Source organism: Narcine bancroftii, chromosome 2, assembly GCF_036971445.1.
Source record: "Narcine bancroftii isolate sNarBan1 chromosome 2, sNarBan1.hap1, whole genome shotgun sequence".
NCBI classification, from domain to species: domain Eukaryota; kingdom Metazoa; phylum Chordata; class Chondrichthyes; order Torpediniformes; family Narcinidae; genus Narcine; species Narcine bancroftii.
In genome coordinates this window covers 211,983,465-212,010,513 of record NC_091470.1, presented here as the reverse complement: position 1 = coordinate 212,010,513, position 27,049 = coordinate 211,983,465, and the positions used below count along the sequence as shown (strand labels likewise).

Sequence of the window (27,049 nt, the reverse complement as noted above, 5' to 3'; positions counted from 1 at the left end):
GAGATTCCAGGGAGGGGTTAACAGAAACTGGAGAACTGCTGCCTGGTTCGAGAGAGACGAGACAGAATATCATGAGCTTTTCCTCTGATTTCCACTTGGCCTCTGTTTGTATGCCGCCATGGACAAACATGTCGGTGTGGGTAAGAGGTGGGAATTAAAGTGGTTGGCCACTGGGAGGTCTTTGCTGTTGTGGCGGACAGAACAAAGGTGCTCAGCAATGATTTCCTGGCCGGTGTCCAGCCTCTTCAATATAAAGGAGACCAGAATGGGAGTATCAGATGCTGTAGATGACCCCTGGAGATTCACAAGTGAGGTTTTGCTTCTCTTGGAAGGTATGTTTGGGGCCCTGAGTGGTGGTGAGGGAGGAGGTGTGGGCACAAGTGGAACATTTCTTTGATTTGTTGTGTCCACCAAGGAATTAGAAGGATTTGATTTCCTTGAAGTATCTGCTGCGAAGGTAGACAATAAGAATTTTCTTATTCCTGCTTCCCAAAACCAGTGAAACCTGCTGAATCTGTTCTGCTGCTGGATAGAAGGTGGAAAGTCAGATCTGCATGTGGCTCAGGGGCATGGAGACCTGTGAAGGGTTAAAGTGGACAGCTGCTGAACACAAATAATGTTGGACCAACACACATTGTCCTGCTCCCAGACAACCTGATATCAGGAGTTTCAGGCTGTTCATAAGAACTAGGAGCAGGCATCGGCCATCCGGCCCATCGAGCCTGCTACACCATTCAGTGAGATGATGGCTGATCTGATGACGGGCTCATCTCCACCAACTTGCCATTTTCCCATATCCCTTAATTCCCCCACTATGTAAAAATCAATCCAACCTAGTCTTAAAGATATTTACTGAGTTCGCCTCCAATGAGCAACGAATTCCACAGATTCACCCAACCTCTGGGAAAAGCAGCTCGTCCTCATCTCTTTTTTAAAAAAAATATTTTATTTATAAAAGAAAAGCAATAACCATATTTACAAAAAGGAAATATAACAATGTCAAAATTTAAACATGGTTACAGAAATATAAACTAAAAAGGAGCTACATAAAATCCTACCAAAAAAAGCCCAAACCTCCCTCCAAACCCAAAACTACTCCCTCCCTCTATCCTACCTCTAAACCCCCTACCCACCTAAAAAAGGAAAGGATAGAAAAAGAAGAGAACACCAAATGCCATTCATTTACTATATGATAAGGAGACCCAGCAGCACTCAGAACTAGCCTTGAATTTTCAAATTACAATATTCCAAGTATGGGCTCCAAATCCTTTCAAATACATAGGATTTATCCCTTAAATTATGTTATCTTCTCCATTGGAATACACAATCTTATTTCCAAATGCCATCTTTGTAAATTAAGCTCCATCTGATCTTTCCATGAAATAGCTGTACATTTCCTTGCCACTGCTAAAGCTAATTTCAAAAACGCCATTTTAAATTTATCTAGTTTATATAACAAACCCATTTCGCTGACATCGCCAATTAAAAAGATTTTTGGATCAAAGAAAATTTTATTTTTAAAATATTTTGTAAACAATCTCTTACTCTATACCAAAAACCCCCAACTTTATCACCAGACCAGACTGAGCGTAAAAACTTACCTTTTTGCTCGTTACTCAGCTTATATCTTTTCAAACGTTCTGGGGTCAAGTATAATTGGTGTATAAAATTATGTCACCAGTCTATACCTAACATTTACTAACCTTGTCATACTATCTCTACAAATCTTCCTCCAGCAATCATTTTCAAATTTAACCTCCAAATACTTCTCCTATTTAAGTCGTGATTTATGCAACTCAATCTAGGCATTTTCTTCTGCATTAATTTATACATTTCAGAAATAAAACCCTTCTTTCCTCCATCCCGGACCAACATTTCAAATCTTGATTCTTTAGGTAAAAGCAAATGTCTCCCAAAATAATCAAACAACATTGATTTAATATGATAATAACAGAAAAGCGTGTGAGTAGGGATTTGATATTTTTCCTTCAACCTTTCGAATGATAAGAAAGGGCTCAATTCAAAGCAGTCAATTATCATTTCTGATTCCACATTATAAGAAGGTTATTATCAACTATAAAAGGTAAACATTTATTCTGAAACAAAGGCGTATATCCAGAAAATTCACCAATATTTTTACTTACCTCTTCCCAAATATTCATCAAATGAGATAAAAATAGGTGATTTATAACTGCTAATTAATTTACTATTCTATTTACAGATAAAATAATCTCTTCTATCTTCTCCAATTCTCTTCAATTCTATATCTAGCTAAGTCACAGGACTACCTAAATCAAACATTCTATTTATAATTTTTAATTGAGTGGCATTATAATAATTTTAAAAATTCTCAAGTTGCAAACCACCTAACTCATATTTCCACGTTAATTTATGCATAGAAACCCTTGCCAATTTTCCCATCCATAAAAATTTCCTAACCATTGCATTTAAATCCTTTTTTTGATACATTACAAGGAATATTTTGAAAACAATACTGGTCTAGGAAATATATCATTTTTATACAGTTCTATGTAATCTATGCCTTTCATTTGCTTCCTGCTGAGTGCCTGAGCTCCCTGTGCTGTTCCTTACAATATTGCCTGATATCTTGTGAGTGGCATCACTGAAAACCACCTGATCCTCCTTAAAGGGTGCCAGGCTGTTGGGTGCTCTATGGCTTTTGAATTGTGGTATATGGGACAATGTGATCTCCACAGCTTTCCAACTCTGCAGAGGAATCACTGAGGAGTTCCAAACTGGGAGCAATGTCTTTGTTCTGCCAATCCTTTGGGATAAGACAGCTGTGACAGCCATTGGTAAAGCTCAATGCCAGAAGATTGATTGACCTCAGAGGCTCATCAAGGCGACCAAATCAAATCGATCAATTGTTGTTTGCCGCCACTTCCAGACACTGCCCAACACAATACACCTTGAGCAGCTCAATGGAGGTAAATAAGAGAGTCTGCAGGTGTTGGGCTCCAGGGTAGTGCACAAAAGTGCCTTTTACTTCCTGTGAATGCTGCGTGGCCGGCTGAGTTTCTCCAGCACTTGCGTGCACTGCATCTCACTCACCTATAATCGCTGTCAATGTCCATCAAACATGCATCACAACTTGAAGGATTTAACACTGCTACAAACATCACTGCCATGTCTCTGGCATTTCCCACACTGCTAGGCATTGTCACAAAGGCTAGATCATCCAATAACAGACTTTAGTGCAGTCCCACTAATCCTTGTCTCACATTTATTTCCCTGCAACCTATTCCCTCAGACATATTCACAAAGACCTTTCCCACCCCCACCCCACTGTCCCAAACCCCATGCACTGGTGTGTTCACATCCCTGATATCTTGGCTAAGCAGTTTTTCAAAGCAATTCCCCCCCCCCCACCCCTTTCCTCCTGTGGGAACAATGCCTCTCCACCCTTGTGTTCCTCTACCTCCACTTCCCAGTGCACAGCTCATACAAGTCTTGCCCGTATTCCAGATGAACAAGAGGAAACTCTAATAGGAAAACAACAAGTCTGTGGTGCAAACATTGTTCCTGTCAATCTTCTAATATTCCTTGGAAAGGAACTTTTGACATGAATCCACCACATCACATGCAGGAGGACCAGGACATGCCAAGGGACGTCTGAGACCCCTATACTGTAACAAAAAAGACTTTCCTTATACAATGAAGCTCCTAGTATCCGACACCTATGGGGATTGGGAGATGCTGTAAAAATGTATTTTCCAGTTGCTTTGAGACTTATTCCTAGAATGCCTAACGTGCAGGAAGAATAAACATTTAAAAATACTAGACTGTACTTACACTGAGCAAAATTCACCTGCATGAATTATATAAACCTTAAAGCTTTTTACTTTATTTTCAGTCACATTCTTGGAAAATATTTAACCATCGCTACATCTGCAGGTTCCTCCCCCTCCATGGAGCTGCCCGAAAGACGAACAAGAGCCACCCACCCCCCACAAGTTTACAGATAAAGCCTCTGACAAGGGTGACTCTTACTAAGCAGGGATAAGGAGACACTTTAAGAGAGTTGCCCCAACAGCGAACGGCATCATCCTGGGTGACACCATTGCTGTTTCACACAGCTGCTACGGGCAAAGCCCAACCAAAGCCCTCCACTGGCTAGATATTTGCTCCCACCTTGACCAAAGATTTATGTGTTACATCATAGAATATTTACTTTTACAATTTTAAACTTATGTATTTTTAATCTATTATTTTATTCTTATTTACTTCAATTTTTATAATTTATTTTCCTCCATTTTTTTGCCAGTTGCTTGAATTCTGGATAACGGGGGTTGGTTCACAGCCAACCAAATCTCATGTAAATCCAAATCCTTCATTTTGAGCTTCTGATATTTTCTCACCTCTTGTTGAGCAAACACAGTTAACTTCACTAATGCATCTGCTGCCTTGGTGTGGAAGGCACGTGCGCAGTGTGTGTACCTTGCACTGTACCAAATATCTCCCAAAAAGGATGGAGCTCCCTCTATTTCTGCATCAATGTTGCTGAGATGGAGATAGCTTTGGGGTAAACCACCTAAGTGGCCTGTCTTGTGCACCCACATCGATGGAGTGCACCAGAGCCTCTACTTCCTCAGGAGATTCTTCATTGTCACCTCCATCCTTTGCCAAGGGCTACAGGTACACCATTGACAGCATCCTCTAAGGGTGCATCAAGATTCAAGATTATTTTATTACCATGCAATAAACAGAGAATGCAATATTACATGAAACTCCTTTCCACCGTAGGATTCACTATCAGCAGAAATTGCCCAGTGCTCCTAACAGCCAGAGACAAAGAAGCAAAAGTGGGTGCCCGCAGAGTCACTGAATCTCCATGGCTTCACCTCCAGCGCTCCCACATCCTCCGCAGCCACACACCCTTCAGTCAAACCCCCTGAGCTGCAGATGCACACCTCGGACATGATCAGGAAACCTCCGGCACCCTCTCGCATCCCAGTTCCGATACCTGGTACCCCTTCAGCCAGTCTCGAGCTAGCCTCCAGCAGTCCACAGCCTGGTACGAGTCCTTTGACCACAGTCGCCAGTGGCCTGCAGCCAATGTGGGTTGCTTGGCTTGAGCCACCACTGCATTGGAGAGGAGCGCTCTGCCCAAGACCGCAAAAAACTGCAGAGAGTTGTGAGCAGGGCTTAGACCATCGCACACATCCTCCCCCCTGCCCTCCATCGACTCCATCTACAACTTCCACTGCCTTGGAAAATCAGCCAACATATTAAAAAGCATCCCATCCTGGCTTCTCTTCATCCCGTTCTGTTAGGTCTGCTTTGTTCATGAATGAGTGAGACAAACACCAGGCTGAGTCGAAATCAGGGTTCTTTGTTCTTTATTACCGGATTGTAACACTTGCGACCAACCATGTTAGTCGGAGAATGCATTCTGCCGTTATCAGCAAAATGGTGATTTTTTATACCCTTGGATATGTGCTTAGAACATCATCATATCATTACTTGTCCAATGACTAAAACTGTTGCTATCCTTTCCCTGCTAGCTTCCTGCCTCTCAATCCATCAATGTCTCTCTTATCTTGTAAGTACAAGGATGCATTTACATCTTGTTACAGCCCTGTACAGGGCAGGGTAACTCCTTACACATTCCCATCTCATGATGTTTTACCTTACAGTTCCCATCAGGAATAAGATTCACGAGTGTGAATTCATGGGTAGTTTCTTTCCTACCATTATCAGACACCAGAATGAACCCCAAAATAAAGAGTTTGTTGCCATTGCTCTGTACCAGCTGATCTCTCTGTATAACTCTGTACTCTTCCTCAGTCGTTGTACTATGGATAAGATGTCTGAGTAAACTGTTTGCAAAAGAAACTGTATCGCTGCAGGTATACAAGGAGTCTACAAATGCTGGGGAACCATTGCAGTATGCTAAAGTGCTGGAGCAGCAGGTACAAACTGCCTATTGCTTTCCAAGGATGCTGCTGAGTTCATCCAGTACTTCTGTGAACTGCTCTTTATCAATGCATCCTTGTACATGTGACAACAGGAAAACTCAGTGCCTAGAATGTCTGCTCACCTGGTATTTACTTTATCCAAATGTCGGGTGTGACAGAGTACATAGATATGTTTTTGGGAGATAAATTGGGTTAGAGTAGGTCACATATAAGGACTTTAAAATAGATCTTTTTTGAAGTACTGGAGTTCTGCCCCATGCTAGACATATCGGAACCTCACAGCTTTTGCAAGAGCTTTAAAGAGTGCTCAAGAGACCACTCTTGTTGTTTACAAAATTGTTGTTTACAAAAAGCAAATGATGAAAGAGCTTGCTGGAGCCACAGATTGTCTGGAAGAGAACTTGTTCTTGGAGAGTCATGTGATTTTGCAAGCAGAGAGAGTCAAACAGGCTTTTCTATCTATGTCAGAGAGAGAAAGAGAGAGAGAGAGAGAGAGAGAGAGAGAGAGAGAGAGAGACACACAGATCACTTGTACTGTGTTACAGCCAGAAGAAGTAGCTGGGACTGGAACAGGACAAGCTTGTGGACAGCCCGTTTGGAAGACAGCCTGGTCAAAGCACTTGTGGTTCATGCAAGAGGAGAGAACTGGCTGTCTAATGTTTCACTTAGAATAAGTGAAACTGAAAGGAACTCTGTGTTGACCTGAAAGAAAGAGGTAATCATGTGGAGATCCCTGATGGGGCAAGTTCCATCAGCAAGACACTGAGGTGACTGATGGAAGTACATCAGTTGTGGATGAACAACAAATCTCTCTCTGAAAACCAACAAGAACCTTCCTGAGTGGTAACCATTTACCTTTCAAGCACCAAAGTCTGGTGAACTTTATAAATGTTAAATTCTGTGCACGGTATAAGAATTGCCTGCAACCTGTGAACTTGGAGGAATGAGAAGTGAGACTGGACTGTGAACCAAAGAACTTTTCTGAGCCTACACACACATTACATACACATGTGCTTAGAATTAGAAGGGGGTTAAGTTAGGTTTAGTAAATCAATAGTTAAGTTAAAGTGCAATTCTGTTTTCATGTTTAAAGATAATTAAAAGCAACTTTTTAAGTAACCATTTGTCTTGGTGAATATCTATTGCTACTGGGTTTATGGGCCCTCTGGGCTCGTAATAAGAGGACTAGACAAGCAGGCCCTCAGGGACCAGAGTAGGCTGGGACCATGAAGTAAGTACTCAAAGCTTACTCATCCCTTTTTTTTAAATGTTTTTTGACAATCACTGTGTGCCATGTAGGCAGCACGCTGGATCTGGTGATCCCAGACCAAATATCGAGGCAGCAAGATTAGTATAGTGGTTAGCTAAACACTGTTAAGGCGCCAGTGATCTGAACCGAGGTTCGAATCCCATGCTGTCTGTAAGGAGTTTGTAAGTTCTCCCCACGTCTGTGTGGGTTTTCTTCCGAGGGCTCCAGTTTCCTCCCACTGTTCAAAATGTACTGGGGGTGTAGGTTAATTGGGTATAATTTGGCAGCATGGGCTCGTTGGCATAAAGAGCCTGTTACCTTGCTGTATGTCTCCGTGAAGCCACTATCCAAAACCCAGAAAGCAGCATCGTCTCATCCCACCACTTTAACAGCACAGAGAGGCCTAAATTCGCCATGCCTCTGATCTGAATGCGTTGTCATTCGCTGAAATCTTTCTGTGCTTTGTTATGTTTGTTTCAGCTGTTTGCAAGTGTGTTGGTTATTGGTTCCAAAGCGATTGTGAGAAAAGTGGTCAGAGATATAAAAAATTAAAAACGTAACAGGAGTGGAGGTTAATCAGGTGTGAGTGGGCGGAATGGTCCCGAGGGCCAAAATGGCCTGTTACCATGCTGTATGTCTAAATTTTTTTAAAATGCAATCAAATTGATTTAAATAATTAAGCAAATAATAAGGCGAAACAAGATACGAGCATATACTTTCAACCAAAGAAGTCTTCAACTGAAGAAGTCGTACCCACCCCCATTCCATTTGCCTGCATCCTGTCTATTTCTCCAGTGCATTATTGCTCTGCTGCTGGGCTTCATTGAGGCAGTGGGAGGTAAAGTGCACTGGTCTCTCACTTCCAGTGAGATTGAGCACCCATGTCTGTCCTTGTGGCACTGGGTCTCCCAAGGCTGACAGCCGACTTTCCATCTGGAGCCGTTTGGATGTCAGTCAAGTCAATGGGACTGTAATCAGACAAGCAGCAAAGAAGGGGAACGATTTGTGACGTGTTTGCTTGATCAGAGCGTTTCAACATCAAGATGAAATGAGGCATTTCTGGACATGCTTCTGGGGAAGGAGATGGGTCCAGTGTCAGTGTGGGAACACCCATCATATCATCAGATGTTGTTTATCGATGAGAACAGACAAGGATAAAAGCAGGTCTAGTAGAACTCATTCAAGTCAGTCAAACACAATTTTCCCTTAAAAAAAATCATGCAGTTATTTATCATTTTTTTGAAGATTCAAGTACACATTTAAAATGGCATCAGGTGGTTGTATTTGTGGCCAGAGAGATGAACCCCAAGGGAATAAAAATAAGACGGCAGCTTTACTGGGGCGGCAACCAAATGAACACAGGATGTGCTCACTGTCCAGGGCTCGTCTTGTGGTCCAGGGAACCAAACATCTATGTAGGCCACATAGAGGAAACTGTTGCCCTCCTTGAACCCTGCATAGATCTCTGCCATGGCCAGGGGTGTGCTGGCCACACTCCTGTTGTTCATCATCAGTTAGAAGGCTTGCTTCGAAGAGAATGCCATTCAAATCCTGATGATGATGGTGAACTGACACATGCTCATCTCCAGAGGAACCGGGTACTTGGACCTGTCCAGGAGAGACAGTGAGCTCTCCTTGGGGTACCATTCCATGATGATTGATAGCTTCTTTGCGAACATGCTCTCCTCTTCATGTTTCCACAGGGCCAGGCTGTGCTGCTCCTTGAATGGCTTGTGATCCATTGATTCGTCCCAGGACTACCCATCTGCTCTTATATATCCAAATTACAATTGTCCATGCAAAGTTTACTACAAAGAAATGTGGCCATCAATCTTTTCACTCATAATTGTGATGCACGTCGAAAGAACCAAATACTTGTTGATCCAAACCAAGGCTTTTATTAACTAAAAGACTGGAGCATATCACAAGTAGGTCGACCAGTCCAGAATGACCTGGTCTGGCTAGGAGCAATCCTTTAAGACCTGCTCTCAACCAATCACAGTCATTCTACACTACCATCTGTACATATGTACATATACACATTGGTGATAGAATCTGTACTATCACACTATGTAAAAAGAAGTCATATTTCTGGAAGAGAATCCAATCGTCAGTATTGCTGGGTTGACTTTTCTCCGAGACGTTGTCATTCACATTCTTCCTGGTGACATCAGTGGCACATCGAGGAGATCATGGTGAGCTGCCTCCTTGACCATCAACAGGGCCTCAAGTGAAAGTATTCCACACAATGACAATGAGCAGAGGCTTCCCGGAGATGGACCCAGTGAATTGCATGGGGAACCTGCAGGTAGCATCGTTTCCATATAGCTGCTCCCCTTGGCCTTTGAGGGAAAGGCCACACATCTAGGAGGTGATACACCAGACTTACAGCTACATTGCGCTTGAACAAGTGACACCTTTTCCACATCAAATGTCCTTAGGATGTTCATGCCACATATTCATTTTTGGCAATGGTCAAACGAACAATTGACAGCAGTTACCAACTAAAATAGTCTCCAAAATACTGACTGCCCTGGAGCAGAATCATTTCAACGTCGACACCTGAACACACTTTGCTGATTCAAATGGCAGTGGCTAAAGGTGATACCTTTATAGCTCCCATCTTCATTGAAGGTTTATGTGTTATTTCAGAGAACATTTACAATTTTAAACATATTTTTCACCTATTACTTTATTCTTATTTATTTTAATTTATCTCTCTCAATTTTGTTGACAGTTGATTGAGGCTGTTGCTTGCTGGAATTCCAGATACTAGGGGTTTTACTGTGTATACACCCACTCACTCACACACACACACACACACACACACCCACACACACACACACACACACACACACACACACACACACACACACCCATTCACCCACACACACACCCATTCACCCATCCACCCACACAGCCACTCACTCACACACACACCCACTCACACACACACCCACTCACACACACACCCACTCACCCACACAGCCACTCATTCACACACACACCCACTCACACACACACCCACTCACTCACACACACACCCACTCACACACACACCACTTACCCACACAGCCACTCACTCACACACACACCCACTCACACACATACCCACTCACCTACACAGACATACACCCATGCACCTACCCACCCACCCACACGCATACACATCATATATACCTGAGTTATAGTCGGGTCAAAATTTGGGACAATGACATTTACATGGACACTACTTTTGCAGCTGTGTCATCCAAGGCATCGGAAACTCGGATGGGCAGGCGGCCAGGGTGAGGATCTGCGGTCAATGTGTCGGAAGCTCTCGTGGGCAGGCAGTCAGGCCCAAAAATGGGGGATGGACACATAATTCATTCTTTCTTTGGCTTGGCTTCGCGGACGAAGATTTATGGAGGGGGTAAAAAGTCCACGTCAGCTGCAGGCTCGTTTGTGGCTGACCAGTCCGATGCGGGACAGGCAGACACGATTGCAGCGGTTGCAAGGGAAAATTGGTTGGTTGGGGTTGGGTGTTGGGTTTTTCCTCCTTTGCCTTTTGTCAGTGAGGTGGGCTCTGCGGTCTTCTTCAAAGGAGGCTGCTGCCCGCCAAACTGTGAGGCGCCAAGATGCACGGTTTGAGGCGTTATCAGCCCACTGGCGGTGGTCAATGTGGCAGGCACCAAGAGATTTCTTTAGGCAGTCCTTGTACCTTTTCTTTGGTGCACCTCTGTCACGGTGGCCAGTGGAGAGCTCGCCACTTATTATTATTATGTAATTCATTATTACATGAGTATATATACACACACACACACACATATACACACACACACATGCGTTTTTGTGTGTGTGTGTGTGTGTGTGTGTGTGTGTGTGTTCAGAAACATGAGAGTTCGTGGAACAAACTTTATATGAGGCAGAATAGGGTAAATGTAAAGATGCTGGACTAATTTCAATTCACCTATAGAAGAAACTGTTTCACATACAATGCTATAGCCTTGTGGATTCAGTCTGTTCTGGCCCACATGGAGAAAAACGCCTTATATGCAAGGCGTTCATTGACCAGCTCGTTGTTTAACACATCATTCCCCAGAGGCTGGTGGAGAAGCTGTTCTCTCTGGGACTCAACAATCCTCTCTGTAACTGGACCCTGCACTTTCTAATGGAAAGACCACAGTCTGTTCAGGTTGGTAGCAGAATGTCGAGCACCATCACGCTGGTGCACCTCAGGACTGTGTGCTCAGCCACTCCTGACCCATGACAGCATCGCTAGATCCAGCTCCAACAGTGCCATCAAGTTCGCAGATGCCACAACAGTCGTTGGCCTCATCAGTAACGATGAGTCACTCTACAGAGAAGGGGTGGAAAATCTTGTGCAATAGTGCGAGAATAACAACCTGAGTCTCAACGTGGACAAGAGGAAGAAGATGATTGTGGACTTCAGGAGGACCAGGAATGACCACCCTCCACTACACATCAATAGTCTGTAATGGAGAGAGTGGAGACACCAAGTTCCTTGGAGTTCACTTAACTAGTGACCTATCGTGGACACTCAGCATCTCCTCACTTGTCAGGAAGGTGCAACAGCTACTGCACTTCCTGAGAAGAATGAAGCGGGCAAGGCCACTGGCCACCATCATGTCAATCTTCTATAGGAGCTCTTTCAAGAGCATCCTGGCCGGCTGCATCACAGTGTGGGTACAAATGCTGCAGAGAATTGATTATAGGTCAATCCACAGGATCTTAAGAGTGGCAGAGAGGATCACTGGATCCTCCCTCCTCCTCATCGATGTGAACCACCAGGATCATTGTCCAAAAAGGGCATGCAAAATCATTGAGAACCCCTTCCACTCCGTACACAGCATCTTTCAGCTGCTCTCATCAGGGAAGAGATACAGGAGTATCAAACCCAGCACCACCAGGCTGAGGAACAGCTTCTTCCCACGGGCAGTGAGACTGCTGAACGACCAAAGGAACTGCCCACACTGACCATCCGAGGCTCTCCTAGTCATAAAACAATATTTATTTATTTACTTGTATCGATGAAATACTTGTCCTGCATTTTTAATGTTTCTTTGTATGTGTGTTATATCTGGTTGTCTGTCTGCATGTTTTTCACCGAATACCAGACAAAGCTGTTTTTTTAAATTCAGATATACACCACAGTAACAGGCCATTTCTGCCCATGAACCTGTGCTGTAAAATTTAAACCCAATTAACCTACAACCCCTGGTATGTTATGAATGGTTGAGGAAACCGTAACCCCATGCAGACACGGAGAGAACTACAAACTCCTTACAGACAGCGCGGTATTCAAACCCCGGTCCCAATCACTGGCGCTGTAACAGCCCTGCACTAACTGCTACGCCCACCATGCCATTTCCTTGAGTTGTATTTGTACAATCACATGATAATAAACTTGATGATATTTCACCTGGTTAAATGGCTATAACTAGGAATCACAATCAGAAAATAAGTGTTTGGCCATTCTGGGATAAGTAAGGAGAAATCTTATCACACATATACAGGTCTACCTCACTTTATGAATACTCACTCTACACAAATTCACTTTTACAAAGAAACCTGTGTTCTCTTTTATGAAAGACTTGCACCTTAAGGAAAAAGGTGGGGAAATCACAGGGCAGCTGGCAGAGTGGTCATCGCGTGGCCAGTGAGGTGATCAGTGTGTGTCCAGAGGGGCAGTCACAGGGCATCTGGTGGGGTTGTCAGTGTGTGGCGAGCGGGGCGGTCACAGGGCAGCTGGCGAGGTGGTCAGCGTGTGCCAGCAGGGTGGTCACAGGACAGTCAGCAGGGCAGTCAAAAGACGTCGTCTTCCTGATTCTGGGAAGTGAAACTACACATTATTTCTACTTTATATAGGCCGTGTATTTCTCACATCATTCCTGCTTTTACTATATGTTAGTGTTATATTAGGCTTTATGTGTTATATGATGTGGTAGGTTATTTTTATGGTGTGGGAATGTTAAAAATTTTTCCCATAGAAACTAATGGTGATCACTTCTTCGATTTACGCCTTTTTTTGTGTCCGAAAGGTTTCACAGGAATGCTCTAGTTTCATAACATAGAATTCTCTAACCAGGATAAACTGGAGCAATGACAAAGGAACCTGCAGAGGTAACTGTGGGGTGGAGAAAGTGGCCTGCAGATCAGATGAAACAGGAACGTCTGCAGACCCTGTGATTGTGGTGTGATACTGCATGACCGGCTAAGTTTCTCCGGCACATTCACGTTTTGCACTGAAGATCGAGGGGGTGATCAGAACATTGGTCCAGACAAGGCCAGTGTTGAACAGTGCTCAAGGTTTCCTGCACTTAACAGCCTGTTGTCTCCTCACCAGCGAGTGGACAACGTCAGAACAATGGCTCTAGTCACAAGCCTTGATGGCAAACGGTTCAGAATGACCAGTGTGAACTGGGTGAGCAAGTGGACGATTTAGTGCCACTCCTAAGGTACCAGAGCCTAAATTGAGACACCTCTTGGTTTCAGGAATAGCTTTCTGATCCAAAAGCAAGCAGGATATTGGAAAGCCCACATGACACAGCCACCAGAACATGATCCTTGCACCGTCCATAGGTTGGACTACCCTACTAAGGCAAACCAGCATTTTACACCACCACCCAATTTTGAATTAATTAATCAATCAATCAATTTCTTCAATTATCTATTTGTTTATTTATTCATGGTCCGTTTATTTAATCTGTCCATCTATGTCGATCTATTTATCTTGCATTTTTATGTCCTTTTTTCCCCTCCTTCCTTTCCTTCCTTTTTTTTCCTTTGCTTTATTATTTCTTCCTTTTACATTTATTATCTTGATTTTCTCTCTGTGGCATCTCATTCGTTGATTATGTTGTGTGTAATGTCCCTGGGAAGCTGCAGTCAGATTTTCTGTATATTGTCTTGTCCATGTGACAATAAACTTCATTCATTCAAAATGATGAGAAGCAGCAGGCTTAATACAACGTGCAGAAATGAGATGACGTTAGCTGGGCTCTGGCAAGGACAAAAGACTTAGAGAGACTGCCCTGTTACTCTAATACCTAAGCAAACTCAATTAAGTGCAAACAGAGTTGGGTTCTACTTAGAGAAAATTGAAGCCATGTTCTCAAGAACCTTTGATCAAGTTAACAATGGATGATGTTAAAAGATGATGGTTAATAAGAGTATTTACACCTGAATGGATTTGATGAGAATTGAAATATTTTAAAATTGAAATGGCTCTGCATCAAGCTGAGGGGGTAACCCTACTAGGGAAAGGAATTTACTGAAGGGGGTAACTGTACTGGGAAAGGGTATTTACTGAGAAGGTAACTATACTGGGAAAAGAGTATTAACTGATGGTAACTACAATGGGGAAAGGGTATTTACTGGGGGTAAACACAATGGGAAAAGAGTATTTACTGAGGGGGTAAGTGTACTGGGGTAAGGGTATTTACTGAAGGGCAAAATGTACTGGGAAAGGGTATTTACTGAGGGGGTAATATACTGGGGAAAGGGTATTTACTGAGGGGGTAATATACTGGGGAAAGGGTATTTACTGAAGGGGTAAATGTACTGGGAAGGGGTATTTACTGAGTGGGTAACTGTACTGGGAAAGGGTATTTACTGAGGGGGTAACTGTACTGGGGAAGGGTGTTTACTGAGGGGGTAATTGCACTGGGGAAAGGGTATTTACTGAGGAAGAAACTGTACTGGGAAATGGTATTTACTGAGGTGGTAATTGTTCTGGGGAAGGGGTAATTACTGGGAACGTTAACTATACTGGGAAGGTATTTACAGGGGGGTAACTGTACTGGGGAAAGGGTCTTTACTGGGAAGTAACTGTACTGGGGAAAGGGTATGTATTGGGAGGTAACTGTACTGGGGAAAGGGTATATATAGGGAGGTAACTGTAGTGGGGAAAGGGTAATTACTGGGGATGTTAACTATACAAGGAAGGTATTTACAGGGGGTTAACTACTGGGGAAAGAGTATTTACTGGGAGGTAACTGTACTGGGAAAGGGTATGTATTGGAAGGTAACTGTACTCAGGAAAAGGTATGTACTGGGAGGTAAATGTACTGGGGAAAGGGCATTTACTGGGGATGTTAACTATACAAGGAAGGTATTTATGGGGGGGTAACTGTACTGGCAAATGGGTGTTTACTGAGGGGTAACTGTACTGGGGAAAGTGTATTTACAGGGGATAATTGTACTGGGGAAAGGGAATTTACTGTGGGGGGTAAATGTATTGGGGAAAGGGTATTAAATGTGAGGGGGTAATTATACTAGGGTAATGGTATTTACTGTGAGGGTGAAATTGTATTGAGGAAAGGGTATTTGCTGGGGGAAGTAATTTTATTGGGGAAAGGGTATTTACTATTTGGTGAGGTGCTGATAAATACTCTCTTTCCTTTTGGCTCTCCCAAATATCTCAATGTTCTACAGCAGAGAGTTGTAAACCTCAGTACATATCCCCCAGTACATACCCCCCAGTACATACCCTTTCCCCGTAGAGTTAACATCTCAGTAAATACCCTTTCCCCAGTATAGTTACACCCCAGTAAATACCCTCTCCCCAGTACATTACCCTCTCAGTAAATACCCTTTCCCTGTACAGTTACCCAGGTAAATACCCTTTCTCTGGTATTTACCCTCTCAGTAAATACACTTCCCTGTACAGTTATACCCTTAGTGAATACCCTTTCCCCAGTACTGTTTCCCCCTTACTAAATACCATTTCTACAGTACAATTTCCCCCTCAGTAAATACCCTTTCCCCTAACAGTTTCCACCTCAGTAAATACCCTTTCCCTAATACAGTTACCCCCATAGTAAATACAATTTCTCCAGTACAGTTACCCCTTTAGTAAATACCCTTTCTCCATACAGTTAACTGAGTAAATACCCTTTCCCCTCTACAATTACTCTCACGGTAAATACCATTTCCCCATACAATTACCCCCTTAGTAAATAGCATTTCTCCAGTACAGTTATCTGCTCAGTAAATACCTTTTCCCATACAGTTACACCCTCAGTAACTACCCTCTCCCCATTACATTACCCTCACAGTAAATACCTTTTGCCTGTACAGTTACCCTAGTAAATACCCATTCCCAATTACATTTACCAACAGTAAATACCTTTTCCCAGTACAGTTACCCCTGGTACATACCCTTTGCCCAGTTCAGTTACCCTCCAGTCAATACCATTTTTCCACTAAAGTTATCCACAGTAAATATGCTTTTGCCAGTACAGTTACCCTCAGTAAATGGCCTTTCCCCATTACAGTTACCCCCAGTAAATAAACTTTCCCCAGTTCAGTTCCCCTAAAGTAAATACACTTTACTAGTACAGCTACCCACGGAAAATACACTTTCCTCATTACAGTTACCCCTAGTAAATGGCCTTTCCCCAGTACAGTTACCCCAGTAAATACACTTTCCCCAGTTCAGTTACCACTGTAAATAGACTCTTCCCAGTTAAGTTACCCCAGTAAATGCCCTTTCCCCAGTTAAGTTATGCCCAGTAAATACCCTTTCCCCAGTTCAGTTATCCCGAGTAAATACACATTCCCCATTCATTTACCCCCAGTAAATACCCTTTACCCTGTATAGTTACCCCTGCAGTAAATGGCCTTTCCCCAGTACATGTACACCCAGTAAATACCCTTTCCCCAATACAGTTACCCCCCACCAGTAAATACCCTTTCCCCAGTATAGTTACCCTCTCAGTAAATGCCCTTTCCCCAGTACAGTTATCCCCGGTATATACCCTTTCCCCATTTAATTTACCCCCAGTAAATGCCCCTTCCCTAGTTCAGTTACCCCCCAATAATTACCCTTTCCCCAGTACAGTTACCCTCAGTAAATACACTTTCCCCAGTTCAGTCACCCCCAGTAAATACTTTTTCCCCAATACAGTTAACCCCAGTAAATACATTTTCCCCTGTTTATTTACCCCTAGTAAATACCCTTTCCCCATTACAGTTTCCTCCTTACTAAATACCCTTTCCCCAGTACAGTTACCCTCTTTGTAAATACAATTTTGCCAGTAAAGTTACCCCTTCAGCAAATGCCCTTTCTCCATAGTTACCCCCTCAGAAAATACCCTTTCCCCTGTAAAATTACCCCCATGGTAAATATCCTATCCCTGTACACATACCCACTTAGTAAATACAATTTCTCCAATAGTTACCCCATCAGTAAATACCCTTTCCCCTGTACAATTACACCCTCAGTAAATATCCCTTCCATAGTACAGTTACCCTCTCAGTAAATACCCTTTCCACATTACAGTTAACCACCCCAGTAAATGCCCTTTCCCCAGTAGTCACCCCGTCAGTAAATACCCTTTGCCCAGTATAGTTTCCCCCAGTAAATACCCTATCCCCAGTTCAGTTACCCCCAGTAAATACCCTTTTCCCAGTTCAGATACCCACAGTAAATACCTTTTCCCCAGTTCAGTTACCCCCAGTAAATATCCTTTCCCCAGTTCAGATACCCACAGTAAATTCCCTTTCCCCAGTTCAGTTACCCCCAGTGAATACAATTTACCTATTTCAGTTATGCCCAGTAAATGCCCTTTCCCCAGTAGAGTAAATCCCAGTAAATACCCTTCCCCCAACACTGTTACCCACAGTAAATACCCTTTCTCCAGTTCATTTACTCTAGTATATACCCTTTCCCCAGTACAGTTACCCCCAGTTAACGCCCTTTGCCCAGTTCACTTACCCCCCAATAAATACTCTTTCCCCAGTACAGTTACCCTCAGTAAATACTCTTTCCCCAGTACAGTTACCCCCAGTAAACACACTTTCCCCCATTCAGTTAACCCCAGTAAATACCCTTTCACCAGTACAGTTAGTCCGACTAAATACATTTTCCCCTGTTTAGTTACCCCCAGTAAATACCCCTTCCCCATTACAGTTTCCTCCCGACTAAATACCCTTTACACAGTACAGTTACCCTCTTAGTATACACAATTTTGCCAGTAAAGTTACCCCTTCAGTAAATACCCTTTCTCCATACAGTTAACCCCTAAGTAAATACAATATCCCCTGTAATAATACCCTTTCCCTGAACAGTTACGCCCTTAGTAGAAGAACAGTACTGGGGAAAGGGTACATCCTGAGGGGTAACTGTATGGGTAAAGGTATTTACAGACAGGGAAACTGTACTGGAAAAATGGTATTTCTTCTTTGGCTTGGCTTCGCGGACGAAGATTTATGGAGGGGGTAAATGTCCACATCAGCTGTAGGCTCGTTTGTGGCTGACAAGTCCGATGCGGGACAGGCAGACACGGTTGCAGCGGTTGCAGGGGAAAATTGGTTGGTTGGGGTTGGGTGTTGGGTTTTTCCTCCTTTGCCTTTTGTCAGTGAGGTGGGCTCTGCGGTCTTCTTCAAAGGAGGTTGCTGCCCGCCAAACTGTGAGGCGCCAAGATGCACGGTTTGAGGCGATATCAGCCCACTGGCGGTGGTCAATGTGGCAGGCACCAAGAGATTTCTTTAGGCAGTCCTTGTACCTTTTCTTTGGTGCACCTCTGTCACGGTGGCCAGTGGAGAGCTCACCATATAACACGATCTTGGGAAGGCGATGGTCCTCCATTCTGGAGACGTGACCCACTCAGCGCAGCTGGATCTTCAGCAGCGTGGACTCGATGCTGTCGACCTCTGCCATCTCGAGTACTTCGACGTTAGGGATGAAAGCGGTCCAATGAATGTTGAGGATGGAGCGGAGACAACGCTGGTGGAAGCGTTCTAGGAGCCGTAGGTGATGCCGGTAGAGGACCCATGATTTGGAGCCAAACAGGAGTGTGGGTATGACAACGGCTCTGTATACGCTTATCTTTGTGAGGTTTTTCTGTTGGTTGTTTTTCCAGACTCTTTTGTGTAGTCTTCCAAAGGTTCTATTTGCCTTGGCGAGTCTGTTGTCTATCTCGTTGTCGATCCTTGCATCTGATGAAATGGTGCAGCCGAGATAGGTAAACTGGTTGACCGTTTTGAGTTTTGTGTGCCCGATGGAGATATGGGGGGGCTGGTAGTCATGGTGGGGAGCTGACTGATGGAGGACCTCAGTTTTCTTCAGGCTGACTTCCAGGCCAAACATTTTGGCAGTTTCCGCAAAACAGGACGTCAAGCGCTGAAGAGCTGGCTCTGAATGGGGAACTAAAGCGGCATCGTCTGCAAAGAGTAGTTCACGGACAAGTTTCTCTTGTGTCTTGGTGTGAGCTTGCAGGCGCCTCAGATTGAAGAGACTGCCATCCGTGCGGTACCGGATGTAAACAGCGTCTTCATTGTTGAGGTCTTTCATGGCTTGGTTCAGCATCATGCTGAAGAAGATTGAAAAGAGGGTTGGTGTGAGAACACAGCCTTGCTTCACGCCATTGTTAATGGAGAAGGGTTCAGAGAGCTCATTGCTGTATCTGACCCGACCTTGTTGGTTTTCGTGCAGTTGGATAATCATGTTGAGGAACTTTGGGGGGCATCCGATGCGCTCTAGTATTTGCCAAAGCCCTTTCCTGCTCACGGTGTCGAAGGCTTTGGTGAGGTCAACAAAGGTGATGTAGAGTCCTTTGTTTTGTTCTCTGCACTTTTCTTGGAGCTGTCTGAGGGCAAAGACTATGTCAGTAGTTCCTTTGTTTGCGCGAAAGCCGCACTGTGATTCTGGGAGAATATTCTCGGCGACACTAGGTATTATTCTATTTAGGAGAATCCTAGCGAAGATTTTGCCTGCAATGGAGAGCAGCGTGATTCCCCTGTAGTTTGTGCAGTCTGAGTTCTCGCCTTTGTTTTTGGACAGGGTGATGATGATGGCATCACGAAGGTCCTGAGGCAGTTTTCCTTGGTCCCAGCAAAGCTTGAAAAACTCATGCAGTTTGACATGCAGGGTTTTGCCGCCAGCCTTCCAGACCTCTGGGGGGATTCCATCCATACCTGCTGCTTTGCCACTTTTCAGTTGTTCGATTGCCTTCTATGTCTCATCCTGGGTGAGGACCTCATCCAGCTCTAGCCTTAGGGGTTGTTGAGGGAGCTGGAGCAGGGCGGAATCTTGGACTGAGCGGTTGGCACTGTTACTCACTCAGTATATATACTTTCTCCTGTTTAATTACTCTTTCAGTAAATACCTTTTCCACTGCACAATTATCCCTTCAGTAAATACCTTTTCTCCTGTTCAGTTACTCTAGTATATACCCTTTCCCCAGTACAGTCAACCCCAGCTAATGCCCTTTGCCCAGTTCAGTTACCCCAATAAATACTCTTTCCCCAGTACAGTTACCCTCAGTAAATACTCTTTCCCCAGTACAGTTACCCCCAGTAAATACTCTTTCCCCAGTACAGTTACCCCCAGTAAATATACTTTCCCCATTCAGTTAACCCCAGTAAATACCCTTTCACCAGTACAGTTAGTCCCACTAAATACATTTTCCCCTGTTTAGTTACCCCCAGTAAATACCCTTTCCCCATTACAGATTCCTCCTGACTAAATACCCTTTACCCAGTAAAGTTACCCTCTTAGTACATACAATTTTGCCAGTAAAGTTGCCCCTTCAGTAAATACCCTTTCTCCATACAGTTAACCCCTAAATACAATATCCCCTGTAAAATTACCCCCGTGGTAATACCCTTTCCCTGTACAGTTACGCCCTTAGTAAATACCATTTCTCCAGTACAGTTACCCTGTCAGTAAATACCTTTACCCATACAGTTATCCCTCAGTATATACCCTTTCCCCAGTACTGTTACTCACTCAGTATATACACTTTCTCCTGTTCAATTACTCTTTCAGTAAATATCTTTTCCACTGTACAATTATCCCTTCAGTAAATACCTTTTCCCCTGTTCAATTACCCTCTCAGTATATACACTCTCGCAGGTGCAATCCACCCCTCAGTAAATACCATTTATCCAGTACAAGTACCTTCACAGTAAATACCCTTTCCACATTACATTAACCCCCAGTTAATGCCCTTTCCCTAGTACTGTTACCACCCCCAGTAACTAACCTATCCCCAGTATAGTTACACCCTCAGTGAATGCACTTTCCCCAAAATAGTTACCCCCAGTAAATAACCTTTCCCCAGTACAGGTACCCCAGTAAATACCCTTTTCCCAGTCCAATTACACCCACAATAAATACCTTTTCCCAGTACATTTACCCCCAGTAAATACCCTTTCCCCAGTATAATTACCTCCTCAGTAAATGCCCTTTCCCCAGTAAAGGTACCCCTAAGTAAATACCATTTCCCCAGTATATTTATCCCTTGATGAAATACCTTTTCCAACTGCAGATAACACCCCCCCCCAAGTAAATATTCTATTCGCAGAACAATTACCACTTCAATAAATAGTTTCCCCTGTACTGTTACCCACCCCCCCACCCAACACTTCAGTAAAAAATATTCTCCGGTATAGTAACCCCCTCAGTAAATACCATTTTCCCATTCATTTACCCCCCCAGTAAATACCCTTTCCCCAGTATATTTACCCCCTCAGTAAATGGCCTTTCCCCAGTACAGGTACACCCAGTAAATACCCTTTCCCCAGTACAGTTACCCCCCTGCCAGTAAATACCCTTTCCTTAGTATAGTTCTTCTTTGGCTTGGCTTCGCGGACGAAGATTTATGGAGGGGGTAAAAAGTCCACGTCAGCTGCAGGCTCGTTTGTGGCTGACAAGTCCGATGCGGGACAGGCAGACACAATTGCAGCGGTTGCAGGGGAAAATTGGTTGGTTGGGGTTGGGTGTTGGGTTTTTCCTCCTTTGCCTTTTGTTAGTGAGGTGGGCTCTGCGGTCTTCTTCAAAGGAGGTTGCTGCCCGCCAAACTGTGAGGCGCCAAGATGCACGGTTTGAGGCGTTATCAGCCCACTGGCGGTGGTCAATGTGGCAGGCACCAAGAGATTTCTTTAGGCAGTCCTTGTACCTTTTCTTTGGTGCACCTCTGTCACGGTGGCCAGTGGAGAGCTCGCCATATAACACGATCTTGGGAAGGCGATGGTCCTCCATTCTGGAGACGTGACCCATCCAGCGCAGCTGGATCTTCAGCAGCGTGGACTCGATGCTGTCGACCTCTGCCATCTCGAGTACTTCGACGTTAGGGATGTAAGCGCTCCAATGGATGTTGAGGATGGAGCGGAGACAACGCTGGTGGAAGCGTTCTAGGAGCCGTAGGTGGTGCCGGTAGAGGACCCATGATTCGGAGCCGAACAGGAATGTGGGTATGACAACGGCTCTGTATACGCTTATCTTTGTGAGGTTTTTCAGTTGGTTGTTTTTCCAGACTCTTTTGTGTAGTCTTCCAAAGGTGCTATTTGCCTTGGCGAGTCTGTTGTCTATCTCATCGTCGATCCTTGCATCTGATGAAATGGTGCAGCCGAGATAGGTAAACTGGTTGACCGTTTTGAGTTTTGTGTGCCCGATGGAGATGTGGGGGGGCTGGTAGTCATGGTGGGGAGCTGGCTGATGGAGGACCTCAGTTTTCTTCAGGCTGACTTCCAGGCCAAACATTTTGGCAGTTTCCGCAAAGCAGGACGTCAAGCGCTGAAGAGCTGGCTCTGAATGGGCAACTAAAGCGGCATCGTCTATATATAGTTATCCCCTATGTAAATGCCCTTTCCCCAGTATAGTTACCCCCTCTGTAAATGCCCTTTCCCAAGTACAGATACCCCCAGTAAATACACTTCCCCAGTACATTTACCCCCCAGTAAATACACTTTCCCCAGTTCAGTTTCCCACAGTAAATACCCATCCCCAGTACAGTTACCTCCAGTGAATACACTTTTCCCAGTTCAGTCACCCACAATAAATTCCCTTTCCGCATTACAGTTAACCCCAGTAAATACCCTTCCCACAGCGCAGTTACCCCCAGTAAATACCCTTTCCCCAGTACAGTTAACCCCAGTAAAACCCTTCCGTAGTTCAGTTACCCCGTAAATGCCCTTTCCCCAGTTCATTTACCCCCAGTAAATACCCTTTCTCCATTACAGTTACCCACAGTATATACTCTTTCCCCAGTTCAGTTACCCCAGAGAATGTTATTTCCCCAGTACAGTTACCACCAGTATATACCCTTTCCCCAGTTCAGATACCCCAATAAATACCCTTTCCCCAGTACATTTACCCTCAGCAAATTCCCTTTCCTCAGTAGTTACCCCCAGTAAATATACTTTTCCCAATTCATTTACCCCCAGTAAATACTCTTTTGCCAGTTCCATTACCCCCAGTAAATACATTTTCCCCTGTTTAGTTACCCCCAGTAAATACCCTTTCTCCATTAGTTTCCTCCTTACTAAATACCCTTTCCCCAGTACATTTACCCTCTCAGTAAATAACCTTTCCCCAGTACTGCTACCCTTTTAGTAAATACAATTTTGCCAATAAACTTACCCCTTCAGTAAATACCCTTTCTCCATACAGTTACCCCTTAAGTAAATACCATTTTTCCTGTAAAATTACCCCCGCGGCAATACCCTTTCCCTGTACAGTTATGCCTTTAGTAAATACCATTTCTCCAGTACAGTTACCCCATCTATAAATACCCTTTACCCATAGAGTTACCCCCAGTATATACCCCATCCCCTGTACAATTACCCTTTCAGTAAATACCTTTTCTACTGTACAATTTTCCTTTAAGTAAATACCTTTTCCCCTGTACAATTACCCTCTCAGTAAATACACTTTCCCATTTATCCCTCAGTAAATACCTTTTCTCCAATATAAGTACCTTCACAGTGAATACCCTTCCCTGTACTGTTATCCCATTAAATACCTTTTTTCAGTACAATTACCCCCTCTGTAAATACCATTATCACAGTACAGTTACTCGCAGTAAATAACCTCTCCCCAGTACATTAACCTCTCAGTAAATACCTTTTCCCTGTACAATTACCCAGTAAATACCCTTTCCGTTCAGTTACCCCCTCATTAAATACCCTTTTATTAGTACAATTACACTCGCAATTAATACCTTTTTCATAATACAGTTACCCCTCAGAAAATACCCTTTAGCCTGTATAGTTACCCCCAGTAAATACCCTTTCCCAAGCACAGGTACCTCTGTAAATACCCTTCCCCTTACAGTTAAACACCCCCCCCCCAGTAAATGCACTTTCCCTAGTACTGTTACCTCCCAGTAAATACACTTTCCCCAGTATAGTTCTTTGGCTTGGCTTCGCGGACGAAGATTTATGGAGGGGGTAAAAAGTCCACGTCAGCTGCAGGCTCGTTTGTGGCTGACAAGTCCGATGCGGGACAGGCAGACACGATTGCAGCGGTTGCAGGGGAAAATTGGTGGGTTGGGTGTTGGGTTTTTCCTCCTTTGCCTTTTGTCAGTGAGGTAGGCTCTGCGGTCTTCTTTAAAGGAGGTTGCTGCCCGCCAAACTGTGAGGCGCCAAGATGCACGGTTTGAGGCGATATCAGCCCACTGGCGGTGGTCAATGTGGCAGGCACCAAGAGATTTCTTTAGGCAGTCCTTGTACCTTTTCTTTGGTGCACCTCTGTCACGGTGGCCAGTGGAGAGCTCGCCATATAACACAATGAGATAGACAACAGACTCGCCAAGGCAAATAGCGCCTTTGGAAGACTACACAAAAGAGTCTGGAAAAACAACCAACTGAAAAACCTCACAAAGATAAGCGTATACAGAGCCGTTGTCATACCCACACTCCTGTTCGGCTCCGAATCATGGGTCCTCTACCGGCACCACCTACGGCTCCTAGAACGCTTCCACCAGCGTTGTCTCCGCTCCATCCTCAACATCCATTGGAGCGCTTACATCCCTAACGTCGAAGTACTCGAGATGGCAGAGGTCGACAGCATCGAGTCCACGCTGCTGAAGATCCAGCTGCGCTGGATGGGTCACGTCTCCAGAATGGAGGACCATCGCCTTCCCAGTATAGTTACCCCCTTAGTAAATACCCTTTCCCCAGTATTGTTACCCCTTCAGTAAATGCCCTTTCCCCAGTACAGGTACCTCTAAGTAAATATCATTTCCCCAGTATATTTATTCCCTCATGAAATACCTTTCTCCACTACAATTACCCGCCCCCAGCAAATAGCCTTTCCCCAGAACAGTACCCCTTCAATAAATAGTTTCCCCTGTATTGTTATCCCCCCACTTCAGTAAAAACTCTTCTGCAGTACAGTTACCCCCTCAGTAAATACCCTTTCCCCAGTACAGTTACCCTCACATTAAATACCCTTCTCACAGTACAGTCACCCCCCAATGAAAATACCCTTTCCAGAGTAGAATTACCCCTTAGTAAATACTCTTTCACCAGTACAGTTACCCCTCAGTAAATACAATTACCCTTTAGTAAATAACCTTTCCCTGTACAGTTAGCCCCGTCACCACCCTCTTTCTCCCTTTCCCCAGTAGTTACCTCATGTAACTACCCTCTCACTACCTTCCCCTAATACAGTTACCCCTAGTAACTACCATCTTCCTAGTATAATTACCCTCTCAGTAAATACCCTTTACCCAGTGCAGTTACCCCCTAAGTAAATACCCTTTCCCAATAGGTACCCCCTAAGTAAATGTCCTTTCCCCAGTTTAGTTACCCCTCTCTAAATACCCTTTCCCCAGTATATTTAACCCCCCCCCCCCCCACTCCCCAGTAAGTACCAAAGATTATTGTCACAGGAGTATTGTCCTAGGCTATTTAAACTCTCTTTAGAAATTAATCTTTCATTTCGGAAATCAATTTCATGAAGATCCTGTGCAGCCAAGGCGTGTCAAGAGGAAATGGCTGTAAATTTCAGCCTGATTCTTTCACTGAAGGCATCCATCCATCGGAGAATGGTGCTTGCGCTCTGCGATAGTCCCTTTTTTGTGCTGCATGCAAGTGCTGCCTCCTGCTGGAAGTGTGGGGTTTAGGGGAAGTGCCAAGGGTTCCTTGGGACACATCAATATGGGAGATTACGCAATATGGGCTTGATCTTAAATTCCTTTCACGGTCTCCCAATCGCTTGGTGGTCCTCCCTGGCCAGAAGGGCCATGGAAATGATTTACATCTTGCCCTTTAATCTGAATTTGGACAGGTCACCAGTTCGTAATCTCTGGGGATAATCTAATAAATTCTCCGCACTGTCTGAATTATAATGTTTGATTTCACATGTTCCTCCCACCTTACCTGCCCGCTTTACCTTCCTTGTGGAAAGTATTTGTGTTGCATACAATTTTCCTGCGGGTTGACCATGGTTTTACAAAGAGATTTTTTTTTAATCATTGGACATTAAGTGAAATGAAATTTACTTCATATCTGAATACAATACATTTTACTTCTTCGGAGAGATAGATCTCCTTGGCTGAGACAAGTGCTTGAAACAAGGTATCACAAATGTTTCAATGCAAAAGGTGGAAAGCTAACTGCTTTGCCTGGGAGAGAGCCAGAAAGAGACTTCAACCATCCACCAAGCAACAGCTGCGCTTTTGAGGTTAAATTTAGGAAATGCACCATCAGTTAAATAAAGTGCAATATACATCTTGCAAATGTCAAACAACAAGAAAAGTGCATGCATGAAAATAAATATATTTTTTAAAAACTTCTGTACTTGTTTGCAGGCTTCAGAAGTATTTTTTGGACAAAAAAGTTAATTGACATGCCAAAGCTGGTATTAGTAACTAAAGGTATCCATTGATCTTAAGGTATTACTCACTTTCAGACCCAGAAGTGCTCCAGAATCTCTCGGGACAGTACCATCTTTTAATCGTTTATTTAATAATATCCGACCAATCAGACGCTCTCCATCCTTGGATGGTTGCCAAGCCACTGGATGCTATGAAGTCAAAGCAATAACACACAGATATTTAATACTTCATACTTTTAATTTCTTCAATAAGATTTACCTTTCCATTCCAACAAAAAAACACATTGTAAT

At 43.9% G+C, this 27,049-nt stretch overlaps 1 protein-coding gene across 1 annotated transcript in view; it reads right to left on the bottom strand.

Annotated features, from left to right (window-relative positions):
• The window catches only part of rims2a (regulating synaptic membrane exocytosis 2a), an 865,989-nt gene that overhangs the window by 408,944 nt on the left and 429,996 nt on the right, over nucleotides 1–27,049 (bottom strand). Inside the window, exon 6 of the mRNA XM_069920255.1 lies at nucleotides 26,828–26,947. Coding sequence (XP_069776356.1) covers nucleotides 26,828–26,947 — 120 coding nt within the window. The remainder of the gene's footprint in view (nucleotides 1–26,827; nucleotides 26,948–27,049) is intronic.